Raw genomic sequence first — 15,744 nt, 5'->3', positions numbered from 1 at the left:
TAAATTGACAACTCTCCACGTTATTCTGTCAATAACAAGGATTTCTTAATGGGAGGTCAGGAGATGTCATATGATACATCCTCAAAAGCTCCATCTTGGAAAAATGTCTGTCATTAGAAATGTGGAAAAATAAAATAAAAATCAGTCAACAGAACGAAAATTTTAATGTCATTTTTTCCTGTAAACCTAAAAGCATTTCATGTAAGTTAGCAGTAAAAGCTACCATAGAAGTCCAGGGGACAAATGTGACCACTTCTAATTATAACAAAAAATTATCCTGAAGAAACACTTCTGCTGATCTGAAATCTCAAAGATGTGCAATATGTGACTTAACTCTCATGATCATTCCAAACTGTGATATAATCTTTGGTTGTTCAGCTGTTTTCAGTCATGTCCAACTCTCTGTGATCCCATTTAGGGTTTTGATGGCAAAAGACACCATCTACAACCTACAAAGTATTTCACCATTCACTTTCCAATACTAATTTATTCTGCTCAACATGGTTGTAAAATTAGAATTTGGTATGGTTATCAAAAAAACAGCAAAATTAGCCTATAAATATAATGCCTGCTACTTAAGGATTTATACCTAGTCTTTAAAAAGACAACAGAGGCACTGCTAAGATGGCGCTAGATAGGCTCCTCTGGCCTTGGAATCAGGAGGACCTGGGTTCAAATTTGATCTCAGATACTTAACGCTTACTAGCCATGTGACCTCAGTCAAGTCACTTAACCCCAATTGCCCTGCCTTACCCCCTCCAAAAAAGCAAAAAAACAAGCCAAACAAACAAAAAGAAAACCGAGTACAATCACCTTATTTTAGAGGCAATCAGGTGGTACAGGGTACACAGCCCTGAATTTGGAGTCCAAAAAGGGAAATTCAACTCCTACCCCAGACATTCCCTAGTTATATGACCCTGGGCAAGTCACTTAACCCTGTCTGCCTCAGTTTCTTTTTGTAAAATAAGGATAATAATAGCACCTACTTCACCAGACTGCTGTGAGGAGATATTCGTAATATTTTGCACACCGTAAAGTGCTAAACTCTAACTATTATCATTATTATTATTATTATTAACCACTGCCACTTGAGAAACACAAAATTTCATAGCTAAAAAGATAGGAGATAATTTAGTTCAACTGCCTTTCATTTAAGAGATGATAAAATTCTGCAATCTCAAAGGGGAAGTGACTCATCTTTTGTCCTTTGACTAGAGTCACAAGGCCAGGATGGAGACCAGTCTTAACTGTTAGTCCATCATACCTGACTAAGGGCGGCTAGGGGGCATCAGGGTGCACAGGGGCCTGGAGACAGGAAGATTCATCTGAGTTTGAATCTGGCCTCAGACACTTACTAGCTAGGTGACCCTGAGCAAGTCACTGAACCCTGTTTGCCTCAGTTGCTTCATCTGTAAAATGAGTTGAAGAAAATGGCAAACCACTCCATTATCTCTGCCAAGAAAGCCCCAAATTCAGTCACAAAGAGTCAGATACAACTGACCTGACTGAACTCCACCACCACTACATACTACATTCCAATTTACGACAGATTTATAAAACCCTGAATATGTACAAATATAGACTTTCAATACATATCATGCACTTAATAAATGTTTGAATTTAAATGAATGCATGTGTGCATAAACATGCATATATGTGTGTTTTGGTGTGTTTATAGATTTATATGTATTGACATGAAACATATATGTATATTTTTATGTATGAAGAGAATATAATCCCCACCTGGGGAAGAGCATCCTCCCACAAGAAAAGCCCAACCCCACTGCACAGACACTAAATCCACACAGTAACAGCATCCTCCAGGCAGGCCTAAGAGCATGACTCCAATGGTAAAAGGGGGTTACACCACTGCTCTGGACTATCAGCAGAACTTCTACCTAGTAGCACTGCCTCAGCACAGGTGAGGTTTTTTAAGGGCAACATTCCGAAGAAAGTACTGGCTATCAGGATGTCTGCAGAACCTTCCAACTGAGACAGAACGGTGCACTTCCTATGTGAGAGCGAGCCAGGATTCTTCACGTACCATTGGATGTGGAACTAGAAGGGGCTTCGGAGATCACCTGGGCCTCCTTTCCTCGGTGGGCACACAGACAGTGGTGAGCAGCACTTAGGAGCGGATCCCATTTCTTCTCTACAACAAATCCAGCCACTGGCCTTTCCATTATACCACACTGCCTGAGGAAGTGATAAATCTATAAACTCTTTTTAAAATTCCTGATGTTCTCATACATATGAATGACTTATCAAGTGACAGGGGGCTGAAAGGAGACAAATGTGAGTCCAAGGAATCTTCTCTGGCCACGTCTAATTAGGCTTGGAAATTTGGTGAAATTAATCTTCTTATAATTATCCCTAAAAGACTGTGCTCTGATTGAACCATGACTTGAGAACTGAGAATAATACTAGACTAGCACATCTAATACAGAAATAACTAGAACTCTATAATTCATCAGAAATGAGAAACCTAGAAATAGAGTCTGAGAGAGTATATTATGTATGAAGTCACATGAAACTTTCTTAGACACAGACTCACAACAGTGTAACTGCCCCAGGAACCAGTCACTCAGCCCCTGGGGTTCAGGGGCTAAATCAGCCAAGGCCCCACAAGGAGGTGGCTCTCCAGAAGATGTGATGACAGACAGCACCTGCCTCATCTGCCAGTGCCCTCACGATGCTCCCAATAGTGATCTCTGGGCACATTTAACCAACAGGGATTTGTGAGGCAACTGCTAAGGACAAAAAACTGCTAAGAATGGGGATAAAAAAATGATGGAAGACAAAACAATCCTTGCCCTCAAGAAACTTACATTCTAAAGCAGGGGTTCTTAATATTGCTTATGTCATAGAACCCTTAGGCAATCTGCTAGAGCCAAGGCACTCCTCAGAAGGAGATTTTAAAATGCATAACATAAAATACTTAAGTGTAATCCACGGGAAATCAAATATATTAAAATACAGCTATCAAAATATCAGGGAAAAAAGACAAGTTCACACATCCCAATTAAGAACCTTTGTTCTAAAATGAAGAAAGGCAACGTGTATATGTACATTTAGAGAGAAAGAATAAACAAATGTATAAAAATACAAAATAGTTAGGGAGGAAGGCTCTGGCAATTGGAAAAAAGAGGAATCAGGAAAGTATTCAAGCCAAAGGTGATGCCTGAGCTGAGGAGTTAAGCAGTGACTCTGAGGTGGTAATAACAAGAATAAATATTAATAGTAATAGTAACTAACATTGACATAGCATTTACTATGTGCCAGACACTATGCTAACTGCCTTACAATATTATCTTATTTGCTTCTCACAACAATCCTGGGAGGTAGGTGCTATTATTATTCCTATTTTACAGATAGAGAAACTGAGGCAAAAAGAAGGTGAGTGACTAGTCCAGGGTCACCAACTGACTCCAGACACTGTGGCACGCCCTAGCTGCCAACAGCAGTGAAATAGTGAGAAAGGAATGCTTTCCAGACCCAGGGAAAAGTCATTGTATCAAGATTTGGAGATGGGAGATGGAACAGAGAAAATGCCAGTCCAGAGAGGACAGGAAGGGCTTTAAAAGTCAAACAGCAGTTTATATTTTTTTTTTTAAGCAATCGGGGTTAAGTAACTTGCTCAAGGTTACACGGCCAGTTATTTCTGGGTGTGGTGCTGAGTATCTGAGCCCAGGATTTGATCTCCAGGTCTTCTCAACACTGGAGCCGGTGCTCTTACTCGCTGTGCTACCTGGCCGCCCCTAGCAGTTTATATTTGATCCTATAGCCACTGGAGTTTATGGAGTAAAGGAGTAAAACAGTCATACCTTTGCTTATAGAAAATTTTGTTTGAAACCAAATGGAAGATGTAGTGAAGCAGAAAGAGACTGAGGCAAGAAGAACAAATATGAGAACAATGCAACAAGCTAGGAGAGGGTGAGAAGGGCCTGAATCTCACATTCATCAGACTGGTTAATGATAGAAAAGAAAGATGACAAATGCTGAAAAAATAGGGACACTAATGAATTGCTGGTGTAGTTGTGAACTGATCCAACCATCCTAGAGAACAATTTGGATTCATACCCAAATAGTTACAAAACTGTGCATACCCTCTAAACTAGCAATGCCACTACTAGGTCTGTATCCCAAAGAGATTTAAGGAAAAATAAAAAGGACCCACATGTACAAAAATATTTATAGCAGCTCTTTTTGTGGTGGCAAAGAATTGGAAATTGAGAGGATGCCCATCAATTAGGGAACAGGTGAATAAGTTGTGGTATAGGATTATGATGGAATACTATTGTGCTCTAAGAAATGATGAGCAGGATGGTTTCAGAGAAACCTAGAAAGACTTACATGAACTGTTGCAAAGCAAAATGAGCAGAACCAAAAGATCACTGTACACAGTAACAGCATCATTTTAAGTATGATCAACTGTGAAAGACTTAGCTTCTTTGATCAAGCCAGTGATCCAAGACAATTTTGAAGGACTTAAGATAAAAATTGCTCTCCACCTCGAGAAAGAACTGCTGAACTGAGTGCAGACTGAAGCATATTTTCTTCCACTTTCTTTATTTTTCTTGCTTTTTTTTTCCTTTAGAAATATGGCTAATATAGAAATATGTTTTGTAGGCTTCATATGTTTAATGAATATCATTTCTGGCCTTCTCAATGGGTACGGGCAGGACAGGTAGAAAGGAAATCAGAACTGAAACTCTTTTTTCAAATTTAACTTAATTAAAAAAAAAGAAAAAAGTGGGCAGTACCTATGTGAATGTTATGGTTGTGAAAACAGTTATCCAGCTTCTGCTCACTTCCCTCTCTATCAAGTCACCAAAGTCCTCCCAGATTTCTCAGATTTTTCCTTTTAATCTTCTAAACTTCCTTTTGTCTTTTGAGAACATCACTAAACTGGCTAGTCCTCCCTGAGGACAGGGACCATTTTTTTTTTATCTTTGCATTCTCAGTGCCTAAGACATAGCAAGTGCCTAATGAATGTTGACTGAAAGTACTCAAAGGTGGTTGCCACCTACCCTTCTAGTCTCATTTCCTATGTAGTCCCCTTTCCTGAATGTTCTGTTCCCTTATACGATACGCCCTCTCCCATCTCGGTGCCTTTGGTACCAGCATACCCGCCTGCCTAGAAGGCCCTTCCACCTCCCCCCTGTCAAGCACAGTTCTTGGGCTGTCTCCTAGAAGAGCTTTCTGTTAATTCTTTCTCCCTTTTGAAGTGATTGTGATTATTCTAGTTACTCATCTGGGTACATTTTGTATCCTCCCAATATTCTGTATCCTCCCAGTCAACACTCATTTAGAATGCCAATTCCTTGAGTAGGAATTGCTTTTACTTTCTGTCTTTGTATCTCAAACACATAGATAGTGTCCTACACAGAATAAATGCTTATTGTTGAATATAAATGTTATAGTATGAATGAAAGGGTCAAAAGAACAAAGCCTGAAAATGAAACTGGGAGTTGTCTTTTATATCATGAAACTAATAACTAAAGTCAAAGTCCAAAAATATAAATATGGTTTTACTAGGATATCATTTTTCTATTTAAGAAAAAAAAGAATGAAATAAGAGGGGCGGCCAGGTAGCACAGTGAGTAAGAGCACCGGCTCCAGTGTTGGGATGACCTGGGGATCAAATCCGGGCTCAGATACTTAGCACCACACTCAGAAATAACTGGCCGTGTAACCTTGAGCAAGTTACTTAACCCTGATTGCTTTAAAAAAAAAATGAAATAAGATGGGAAAATTTTTACTTAGTTTTTTTATAAATTAATCAAGTAACTCAATTTATATCAGTTTACAACCATGACTGAAACTAATCATAAATCAAAAAAATTCAAATTGAATACACACACACACTCACTTACCTTCCTTTTTCAACCATTTCACAATGTTTCCTTCTTCCATCGTAGGAGACAAGGAAGGCATTAAAATTTTAATAGGATCAACTGAAATAAAAAGTGGGAAAGATTAGTAACTAAATGTGTATATCCTAAGACTTGTTTATTCAAATTCTTATCTAGTTCCCCCCATCTAAGGTGAAGATTTAGTTGAGAAAGAGAACCTCATAATTCTAGAGGGGAGAAGAATTGAAGACAACCCTCAATCACATCAAGAAGCCAGTAAATAGCACAAAAACATAAAAAATTTTCAGATGCTTCAAAAAACACATTTTAGTAGAGTGCCGTAGCCATTGCAGGTGTTTAATTTTGAAATGAATAGTGTATAGGAAGGAGTACAGTAGAAACAGAGTGAGGCTTAAAAGTTGAGGAAAACCTGGGTTTAAGTCCTGCCTGACACACACTGGCTGAATGACACTGGATAAATCACTTAACCCTTAAGTGCCCAGGCATCTCTCTAAAACTCTAAGTTGAGATGCAGGTAAGATCTGCATGGGTAGAAGGAGCTGCTCTCTGTATCAGTGACATGGACCCACCTCCACAGGGGCCTTCCTTAATTTCTCCTGAAATGACAAGAACATCTGAGGAGTACTGGGGCTGCTATCTCTTATCCTTCACCCTTGACACATGACCAACTTGCCTTCTTTTCCTACCATACATTTCCCTCATGATGATGCTTTAAAATTTCTCATTGCTTGACTGTTGCAGCCTGCTCTGACCAACTATGTTCCTATTTCCAGAAACATTGAGGGGGAATCAGGGGAACTCTAAATTCCCTACAGGTAATCTACCCTATTCTCCTTCTTTGGTTTAATTCTGGGTCCAACTCATGCCTTTCTAGACTGTCTGTCCCAGGTATACAAAGTGATAGACTAACTATGGACTGATTCATTATGAGAAGGAAAATTTTCTCCCCACTGATTTTAATATGGAACTTAAAATTTCTCATAGAATGATCAAGTGTTGATCATGCTATACTTAAAAAAAAAAACCAACCAGCAGGACACCAAAGGTATCATTATTTTATTAGGATAATATGATCACAATGCTTAGGTAACAAGGCTGCTATGAAGAAGGAACTCAGCAACTTTAAAGTGCTAGAACATGAGTGAGTTAAGGTTTTCATGAGCTAAAAACAAATGTTTCACAGTAAAAGCCTGGCCATACCATGCACTATTTGTTATATGGTAAAAACCGTTGAAACTTTTGGTGGCCTCAGTTTCCCCACCTGTAAAATGAGGTGATTGATCTTTGACTTCCAAGGTCATTTCCAGGTCTACTTCTATGATGCTATGATCCTAAGACTTAGCTAGGCTTCCTTGAAGACATGGATCAATTGGGCACCTTCTCTTCACCCTGAAGTCCAACCACTCTTTTCTACAACATGCAAATATTCCTGGTGTCCCCCTCAAGCACCTTCCAACACTTTTTATCCAACTCTTTGTCCCCATTTCAGAAATCTTTCCTTCCTGCCTGAGGGAGTGTTTACTTCATAGCCGCTCATGTCATTAACATCACAGATAATGAATGGACAAGGAGGCCACAAGCAGCAGGACAGGCAGCTATTTCTGAAGAATCAGTTCTCAGAGGAACTGTCAATTATCAACACTTATTCGACCATCATTTATTAAGTGCCTATTATGGCACCAGGGACACAAGAACACAAACAAAACAGCCAAAGGATACTGCTCTTAGGGAGTGGGAGCCAGCTACAAAGTCTCTTTCTTGTAAGCGTTCCCAGGCCCACTGTCTATTTCCGGCCATATCACTGGCCCTGCCTACTCTTGAAGTGAGGCTTTCCTCTATAAAATAGAAGTTCCTGGGGAGCAGAGGCTGCCTGGCAGGCCTGGGTATGGATCCTCAATGCTTAGCACAGGGCCCAGCACATAGCTAATGTGCTTAATAAGTGAATTTTTAGTCATTCACTTCATTCTGTCCAAATACTTCTATTTACAGATAAAGAAACCAAGGATCAGAGGGCTTAAGGGCCTAGCATAAGATCACACAGGATTAGAAAATGGGTCCTCTACTCTAAACCAAATGGCCTTCCCACAGTACCACACTGCCCACCCTCACTGCCCTTGGGGGAGGGTATGTGTACTGAGGTTGAGGAGTGTGTGAGGAACCAACACAGAAAACTGAACACAAAATATACACCAAGCAGACTAGGGGGTGGAGAGGAGCAGCAGTCAGGTGTGGGGGTGGGTGGGGAAATAGAGATCAGTTCCCTTCCTGTGGGAGGCAGTATCTGAGCTGCCCTTTGAAGGGGGCTAGGGAGAGTGATGAGGCAAAGCTGTGGAAGGGGTACAGATATCCTATGCAAGGGCACAGATATGGAAATGACATGCTACACATGGGAAACAGCAAGCACACCAGGCTGCTTATAACTTGTAAGTAAATGAAGGAAAGCAATGTTCCGAACTGTAAAAAAGGGCAAGCTGGAGCCAGAGAACAAAGAAGCTTTATCCTCGAATCAATAGGGAACTGCTGAGTTTCTTAAACAGGTAGTGACACCATCAGCCCCAAGCTTTAAGAAAAATGTATTAAAGAAGAAAGCAGCAGGAGGCAGAGGGAACAATTAGGAAGCTATTACAATTGTCCAAGGAAGAAATGAAGAGGATCTGGACATGACAGTGGCATCAAAGGAGAGACTGGAAAATACAGGAGATACATTGTGGTGGGAGAACTGACAAGGTTTCACAATTGACTGGCAGGGAGGGTGGCAGAGATGGGGATTAACTGAAGAAAAACGAGGTTTCAAACCTAAGTGACTAGGAACATAGTTTTCACCAAAAACAGGGAAAGGAGAGAAAGAAAATCCATTGTTTTGGACATGCTGAGTTTGAAAGGCAGGAGCTAGATGCAAAGAAAGAAAAACAAAGTTGGGACCCTGCATTACACATGCATGGGAGTGAGTCAAGGACGGTCCCTTAAAAGGCGCCTAAGGAGAGGGCAAGGCCTAGAACAAGCCCCTCATCTGAGAAAGGGCTGTCAGAATTAGAATCTAGGTCACAAGATTCCAAATTTGGTATATTTTTTTCAATTAGGCTATAGCTATCACAACTGCTTATGACAAATATGTTCAAAGCTGATGCCCTCAACACATAAGTCTCTCAAATATTTTCATAATTTTGCCTCACCTGCTATGACAACTTATACTTAATGTTTATGTCTCAGTAACAATCTCTCTCACCTAAGACTTTCCTATTTCCATTACTGTTGACATTGAGAACTATATTGAGACCTTTAATTTACTACTGCTGAGTATACGGCTTTCAATTTAACCATTCGTCAGTCCCAAATAATTTTCATTTTTATTTAATAAAAAAGAACATAACCATTCCTCATGTGGCCATCCTTCATGGATGAATTGAAATTGCTTCTCTGAATTCACCAGCAATGAAAATTTTAAATCCCATAATAGATCATCATTGTCCTTTCTTTAAAATTGAAGAGTGGAAGAATTCAAATTGAGGAATTGGAAAGACTGCCTTCTGATAAATTACATGATTTTTTTTTATAGTTAGTAAAATTGCCTAGAGAAAACATATCTGCCTAATGCCTCTTGAGAACTGCATCTGAAAATTGTAGTCCCAGGTAAAAAGTGATGTTTAACAGTAGGCCTCTCATATGAACTCATCTTTTTTAACTGGCTGATTACACAAAATATTTTGCCAGACTGTGTTTTTCTAATATGCGAATTCTGTAATCCTAGTACTAGCATTCAGTCAAAGTGCAACATACACCATTAATTTTTCTTCCTTAGCAGTGCTACAGTAAACTATATTCAGGAGATGAACTTTTCAGGTTTCCCTTAAGTTTGACTAATACGCAACATTATTTGGTTTCATTATGCAAAATAAAATTTGGTCCCCTTTCTCCACTCCATTAAGCAGTGCTTTTTGGCTCTTTTCTGCTTACTTGTCACTGCTAAATATGGCCCCAATTACATCTTCTATTAATTGTCCTTGTTCAAACTTAGGGAGCGTGAGGGAAGATGTGGTTTCTTCCTCCAGTAGAGTATAGGGTATTATTTCAATTATAATCCATAGATATACAATTATAATCCAAATATAATCCATACATATAATCTAGCCATGGGGCTAGAGCAGAATGTAAGGATTTCATCATCATTTTAAGTGTCTGGTTCCTTTTACACATAGCTAGCAAGAGAGATCGAGCTGGCTTAAAAAACATTCAGAAGGAGATGTTCAAAAACATCCTTTCAAGTTGTATGTAACCTAAAATCAGCTCATGCACAAAGAAAACCACTGCCATCACTAAAAAGATTCAACAGGGAAGAGATGAAAGCCAATGGAGCTGCCAAAGCAATCTTCTGTGTTTTCAGCAGAAGGCCGTGTACAATAGGTAACAAATGATGTCTCTTTACCGAGTCTATGCTGTTGTTTGATCTGCCACAATGCTACAAGTGCAGGCTGTAAGTCAAGAGGCTGAATGGAGCTTTAAAACACCTTTTGGGAACACTTCCTGCATTCTTTCCAAAAACTATTTGTGAATTTCTAGAGCAAGAGTTTGCAGTCAGTTTCAAATAAAACACCCAAATTTCATTTTCCTTAGAATGGACTTGTCCCCCCAGGCAAATAAGACTCCAGACCTAACAACTATAACAAATTTCTGAGGATAGTGCTTAATCACAATGACACTAAACAGTTTCTAGACGAAAAGAGATTCCTGTATTAATATCCTGTTAAAGTACAAATGCAAAACAAACTACTTTGCAGTTAATATGAAGCAGATCTAAGCTTCATTACTCTGACTAATGTAATTAAGGAAATTCAGTGGTTGACATATGGTCCTTGCTTGTGTTTCATGCTTAAGTCTCAGTTTCTCAACTATAATCCAAGAACTCAAGAACCATGAAATGAAGACAGACCGATGCAGAAGTAAATCGCCAAAGCTTTTTCAGCTCAGCTCCCCATCTTACCATTAACTTGTATCTTTTATAATCATTATGGGAGAGATGCAGCTCATTTAATCACCTACCTTCAACACAAGAACACATTAAATAAAACTGTAAAAACAGTAAAAATAAACCACTTCTGCCATCTGCAGGTTAACTGAAAAAAAAGCAGAAGTAAATGGAAATTTTTAAGGCAGCACTTTAAGAGTAGAGATCCCTAATACTTAAAAAAGTAAGCTCTCGAGCAGTGAGAAGAGGAGCAGCAGCCCTGGAGTCAGGAGGACCTGAGTTCAAATTTGGCCTCAGACATTTAACACAAACACAAAACTAGCCATTTGACCTTGGGCAAGTCACTTAACCCCAATTGCCCTACCTTCCCCCCCTCAAAAAAGAAGTGAGCTCTTGAGGAAAGTAACTAAGGCAAATGGCTAACTTCTAGAGAAAACAATAGTTTATGTGCTTGTTTTAATATAAGTCTTCTCTGTTCAAAGAATTGCTGTAAAGTAGTACTCAGAGTTCTCACATACCAAATAAGAATCAACTGATAGTTTAACTTAGGGCATTACTACAAAAGCCTCATCTGAAGTTCAAGGTCTCGGATATAGAATAAAGGATGGCTATCTATCATCAATGTTTCTCAAGTGGGACTGAAAACAGGTGTCATTAACAAGTTGCCAATTCTACATCAATCCTACGGAACAGGATTAGAGCATTTTTGAGGCAAAAGGAAACCTGGAAATCTCAGTCCAACCAACCCCTTTTAGAGATGAGAAACTGAAGCAAAGCCAAGTGACCCCACAAAGGCCATCCCTCCAATAAGTGTCCAATGCTAGACTGGAGCATTTATTTCTGACCCCCAGATGCCCTCCTAGTCTATACCACTGGAGGAGAGGGAACTGAAGAGAGTGGAAAGGTGGTAAGAAGGCAGGGGAGAAGGGAGGGAGCAGGAGCTAGTGATTTCCTGAAACACCAGGTGGGAATCTACTGCTATTCTGTGTCCCACAAGTTGCCTTCAGCTTAGTCTTTTGTCAATAAATATTGGCTGATGATTAAAAAAAAGAAAAAAATCTAGGATTTCCTTAGCATACCAGCTAACTTTTATATAGTGCTTCAATGTGTGGGAGCCATTATACATGTATTATTTGATTTAATCCTTGGCAGATAATCATGTGAGCAGCCTGGGGCACACAGCTCTATCAGGTATTTATTTAAAGCAAGGTCTTTCCGATACCAATCCACAAAGACAGTTATCTTCTGATAAATGATAATCAGCCTATTCTTCTGAAATGTAGCAACTGAGTAATTCCACAAGTGTTGAGAAAACAAGATGCCTTTCTCTGCTTCCTGTATGAGGCCATGTGGGGTGGGCAGATCACTGGACCTGGAGTCAGGATGACCAGGGCTTAATCCTGCCTCAGACCCAGCTGTGCACATCTGCCCAATTCAGTAAGCTGGAGGGTAGGTATCGGAGGGTGACTTCCACTCAATAACCTCCAAGGCCTCTTCCAGTTCTAAATTTATGATTAAACAGAGGAAATGAAGGCTGAGATGGCTACAAAAAAACAATATTAAATGCCTTTGGTTGACTTGGCTGAATGGTGCATGTGTTTATGTATTATAATTCATACATGTGTGTATATATTAATCAAAGTTGTGTGTGTGTACATGTATTAATATTCAAGTCCAAGGAATTTAAATCTGAGTGGGGTGAGATGCCCCAGTAATGAATTCCACCTACAGTTGGTAAGGTTCACACTAACACAAAAGCAACCTCCTTTCCTCAAAAAACTTAATCCACTCAATTAAAGTGTATTCTAAGGAATTCTTTTGGCCTTAAGGGGTTCTAGGATAAAGATGGCACAATTTCTGGTTTGTATTTTGTTATCATAAGAAGCAGGAATGTTCCCATAGTTTTGACTGTATGTACCCCTCCCCAAGGTGTCCTGATTCAATATCTCTTTGCCATAACATGATTATTACCAAACCATATCCTTAAAAGTCCAATATAACTCCAATATAAAACTGTTTGGTCAAACGTCAATTTATAATATGTGCCTACTGAACCTCCTTGTTGAAATAATTTTTCATGTGTCTTCTTAGAAGCAGTTAAGGATGTCAGAAGAAGCTTATCTGAGAAACAACCAGGCAGTACAGCGCTTAGAGCTAGAGCGCTGGACCTAAAGTCCGGAAGACCTGAGTTCAAACTGAACTGACAAATACTAGCTGTGCAAGTACCTGGGAAACTCACTAAACCTCTGCCTCAGCTTCCCCATTCTTAAAATAGGAATAATAGCACCCCCTCCAACCCGGGCTATTGTGAGAATAAAATGAGATATCTGTAAAGCAGTTTGCAAACCTTAAAGTACTACATAAATTAGCTATTAGTATAGTAGGTATGTCTTTCCCCACCCTGAGATGTGATGAGCAACATTCCTAAACACGAACAACTAATGGCAGAGAGGAGGGAGAACAGAAGTGCAGAAGGAGGCATTTGTTAGACATGGGAAGTGGGTTAATTTGATGTGCTTGTTTCTCTGAAAGGTTGTAGGTTGTACCGTGAATGGAAGGGAACAAGCATTTCTGAAGCACCTACTGTGGATCAGGCCCTGTGCTAAGTAAGTGTCTTTCCAACATTATCTCTTTGATCCCACACTGGCACACCCAGGATGGCTGCTAGCATAGGTTCTTAGACCTGCTTTACTTACTAGGTGTGAAAAGTCTTCCAACAAGGAAACCACCCCCCTAAGCAAGCTTCCCTTAATAGGCTCTACCCGGAGGCCTAGGAATGGGCAGGGAAGATCTTAAACTCCATTAACATTTCACCTTGCAAGGGGGCAATGGTACTTATTGAGAAGTTTGAGCTATGCAGAAAAAGAAAAAGCATGACAATTAAAAGACGGAAAAAAAAAATCCAAGGCAGAGTCAGAATGGTGCTTCCAAGAAGAGATATGAGCTCCAAGGGACAAAGCTAGCCAACTGCTGTGATAGGCCTCAGAGCTTTGAACTCCTTGCCCCTCACCAGACCCCTGTAAGGGTTATGGGATTTAAAGATCTTCCATGCCCCATGGACGTGCTGACGTAGCAGGAAGGGGCAGAGCAAGCGAAAGCGAAAGCCGAGCTAGCGGTCCTGCGGTGGCTGGCGGTGGTTGTGACGGCGGTGGCGGCAGCAGCAGAGGCAGCGGCAGCGTGAAGCCCTTTTTGAGTTAGGACTGCTAAGGACTTTCTGCTAAGGACTCCTGCTGAGGACTGCCAGGGGCCGGAGCTGCTGGGAACGCGCTTCCCAGACGCTGGGTGGTTGCTGTGCGTGGGGAGAGGAGGACCTTTGCCTGAGGTAGCCTGTTCTGTTTTAAAGGCTTGAGAATGTGGGTGCTTTCTACTTTATCTATCTGTGCCAATATCATAACTACTCTGATGGCTTTCACTTTCTGGTTTTGGGACTCAGTCTTTTGGTATCTTAATAAATTTTCTAGTTTATTTCCCCATATGGCAAACATGACATATTTTGTGATGGATAATTATATCAGCATATTTGTAATCTCTATAGGCATTGTGAATATGGCATTGGTGATACAACCCCTCAGTAAAAGGCTCCAGAGATGCACCAGCAAGAACAAGGACAAAGAAAACCAGAGACAAACAGCTCTAAGCTACTCCCCCATGCACAAGAGGATGGCCAGAAACATGAAGGAGGTTCCAAGGGGAGATGGGCCAGGGATGGGGGAAGTAATCCCAGGGAGTAATGCACATAGGGAGAAGGTGCAATGGGCCTGCCACAGGCATAACAGGCATTATTTCATTGGATAAAGTAAAGAATGGAGTCTGCTCTGGGCCCAGAATTGTGAAAGGAGGAGACAGAGAAGGGACTGAGGTCATAACCCTACAAAGAACAGGACCTGGTTTTGGTCACCACACCCAGGACCAAGGAGGCACTGCCCAGCCCATCCAAGAGGGACTGAGTCCCAATCCAGAAAATGAGGCTGGGGATAGTAGTAAACAGAAGAAAATGCCAAACAAAATACTACAGATTCAACTCCACAAGTCCAAGTAGGACCTCAAAGAAAAGAATGGCTTGGTCACACAAAATATGAGGGAAAAGTATAAAATGCAATTTTGATTGAAGAGGTCACCCATAAGGAGGGTTAGGGCTGCTCTGGAGACCCCAAAATACCAACACGCCGGATCCTGCTGAATGAAGTTGACTCAAGTCTTCTCTCAGCCAAAGAAAAGTAAAGTTTATTAAAAGTTTGCTTGTATTGGACACAGGTAAGCCTGGGCTAGGTCATTCTGTGGCACTTTCCCTATTCTATAGCACTGTCCCACAAATGGATACAAGATGGCCTTATATACAGAAGGTGGTGGGAGGAATCTAGGGCTGGTCTAGAGGAGGAGTTTGGGGAGGGTCTTCAGGAGGAGTTAATGAGGTCAATGAGTGATTAAGGGTGGGAAGTTGCTGGAGGCTACCTGAAGACTACAGACTAGGTGGGCTAGGCCAGATCAAGGGTGGATTGATATTCTGATAGGCGCAAGAGTGGGAAGTCTAGTAACAGAGGAATGCCAGAGGTTTGGGCCCACAATGTAAGGCCTGTAGCCTCATGCAAATGCCTCATCAAATGAGACAATTTAATCAGAGTTCTAGGGGGGTTCCCAGAGCCCGTACCTCAAGGAGAGCTCAAGGGGGCTCCCAGAGCCCATACCTCATCATGATGACAAGAACTACAGAGGTGATAATGGGAAAATGACCAGCTTAAAGCAGATAGTGGTAAACCTTACACAAGAAATGGACTTCCTGAAAATTAAAAATAGGCCAAATAGAAGTAGTGACACGACAAAAAAAATATTGTAAAACAAAATCAAAATCAAATGATTGGGAAAAAAAAAAGAAAACAAAGTATATATTATCAAAAGCAACTGACC

At 40.5% G+C, this 15,744-nt stretch overlaps 2 protein-coding genes across 24 annotated transcripts in view; both read right to left on the bottom strand.

The window, feature by feature from the left end:
* Window positions 1-15,744, bottom strand: part of CD44 (CD44 molecule (IN blood group)) — a 474,809-nt gene that overhangs the window by 300,905 nt on the left and 158,160 nt on the right. The window lies entirely within an intron of this gene.
* Window positions 1-15,744, bottom strand: part of PDHX (pyruvate dehydrogenase complex component X) — a 72,945-nt gene that overhangs the window by 52,822 nt on the left and 4,379 nt on the right. The window contains exon 2 of the mRNA XM_069091403.1: window positions 5,877-5,957. Coding sequence (XP_068947504.1) covers window positions 5,877-5,957 — 81 coding nt within the window. The remainder of the gene's footprint in view (window positions 1-5,876; window positions 5,958-15,744) is intronic.

This window comes from Petaurus breviceps, unplaced genomic scaffold, assembly GCF_028583685.1.
Source record: "Petaurus breviceps papuanus isolate PSGF00001 unplaced genomic scaffold, PetGlider_PUasm1.0 188, whole genome shotgun sequence".
Taxonomy (NCBI): Eukaryota; Metazoa; Chordata; class Mammalia; order Diprotodontia; family Petauridae; genus Petaurus; species Petaurus breviceps.
The sequence above is the reverse complement of the archived record's forward strand: the minus strand, read 5'-3'. Positions and strand labels throughout refer to the sequence as shown.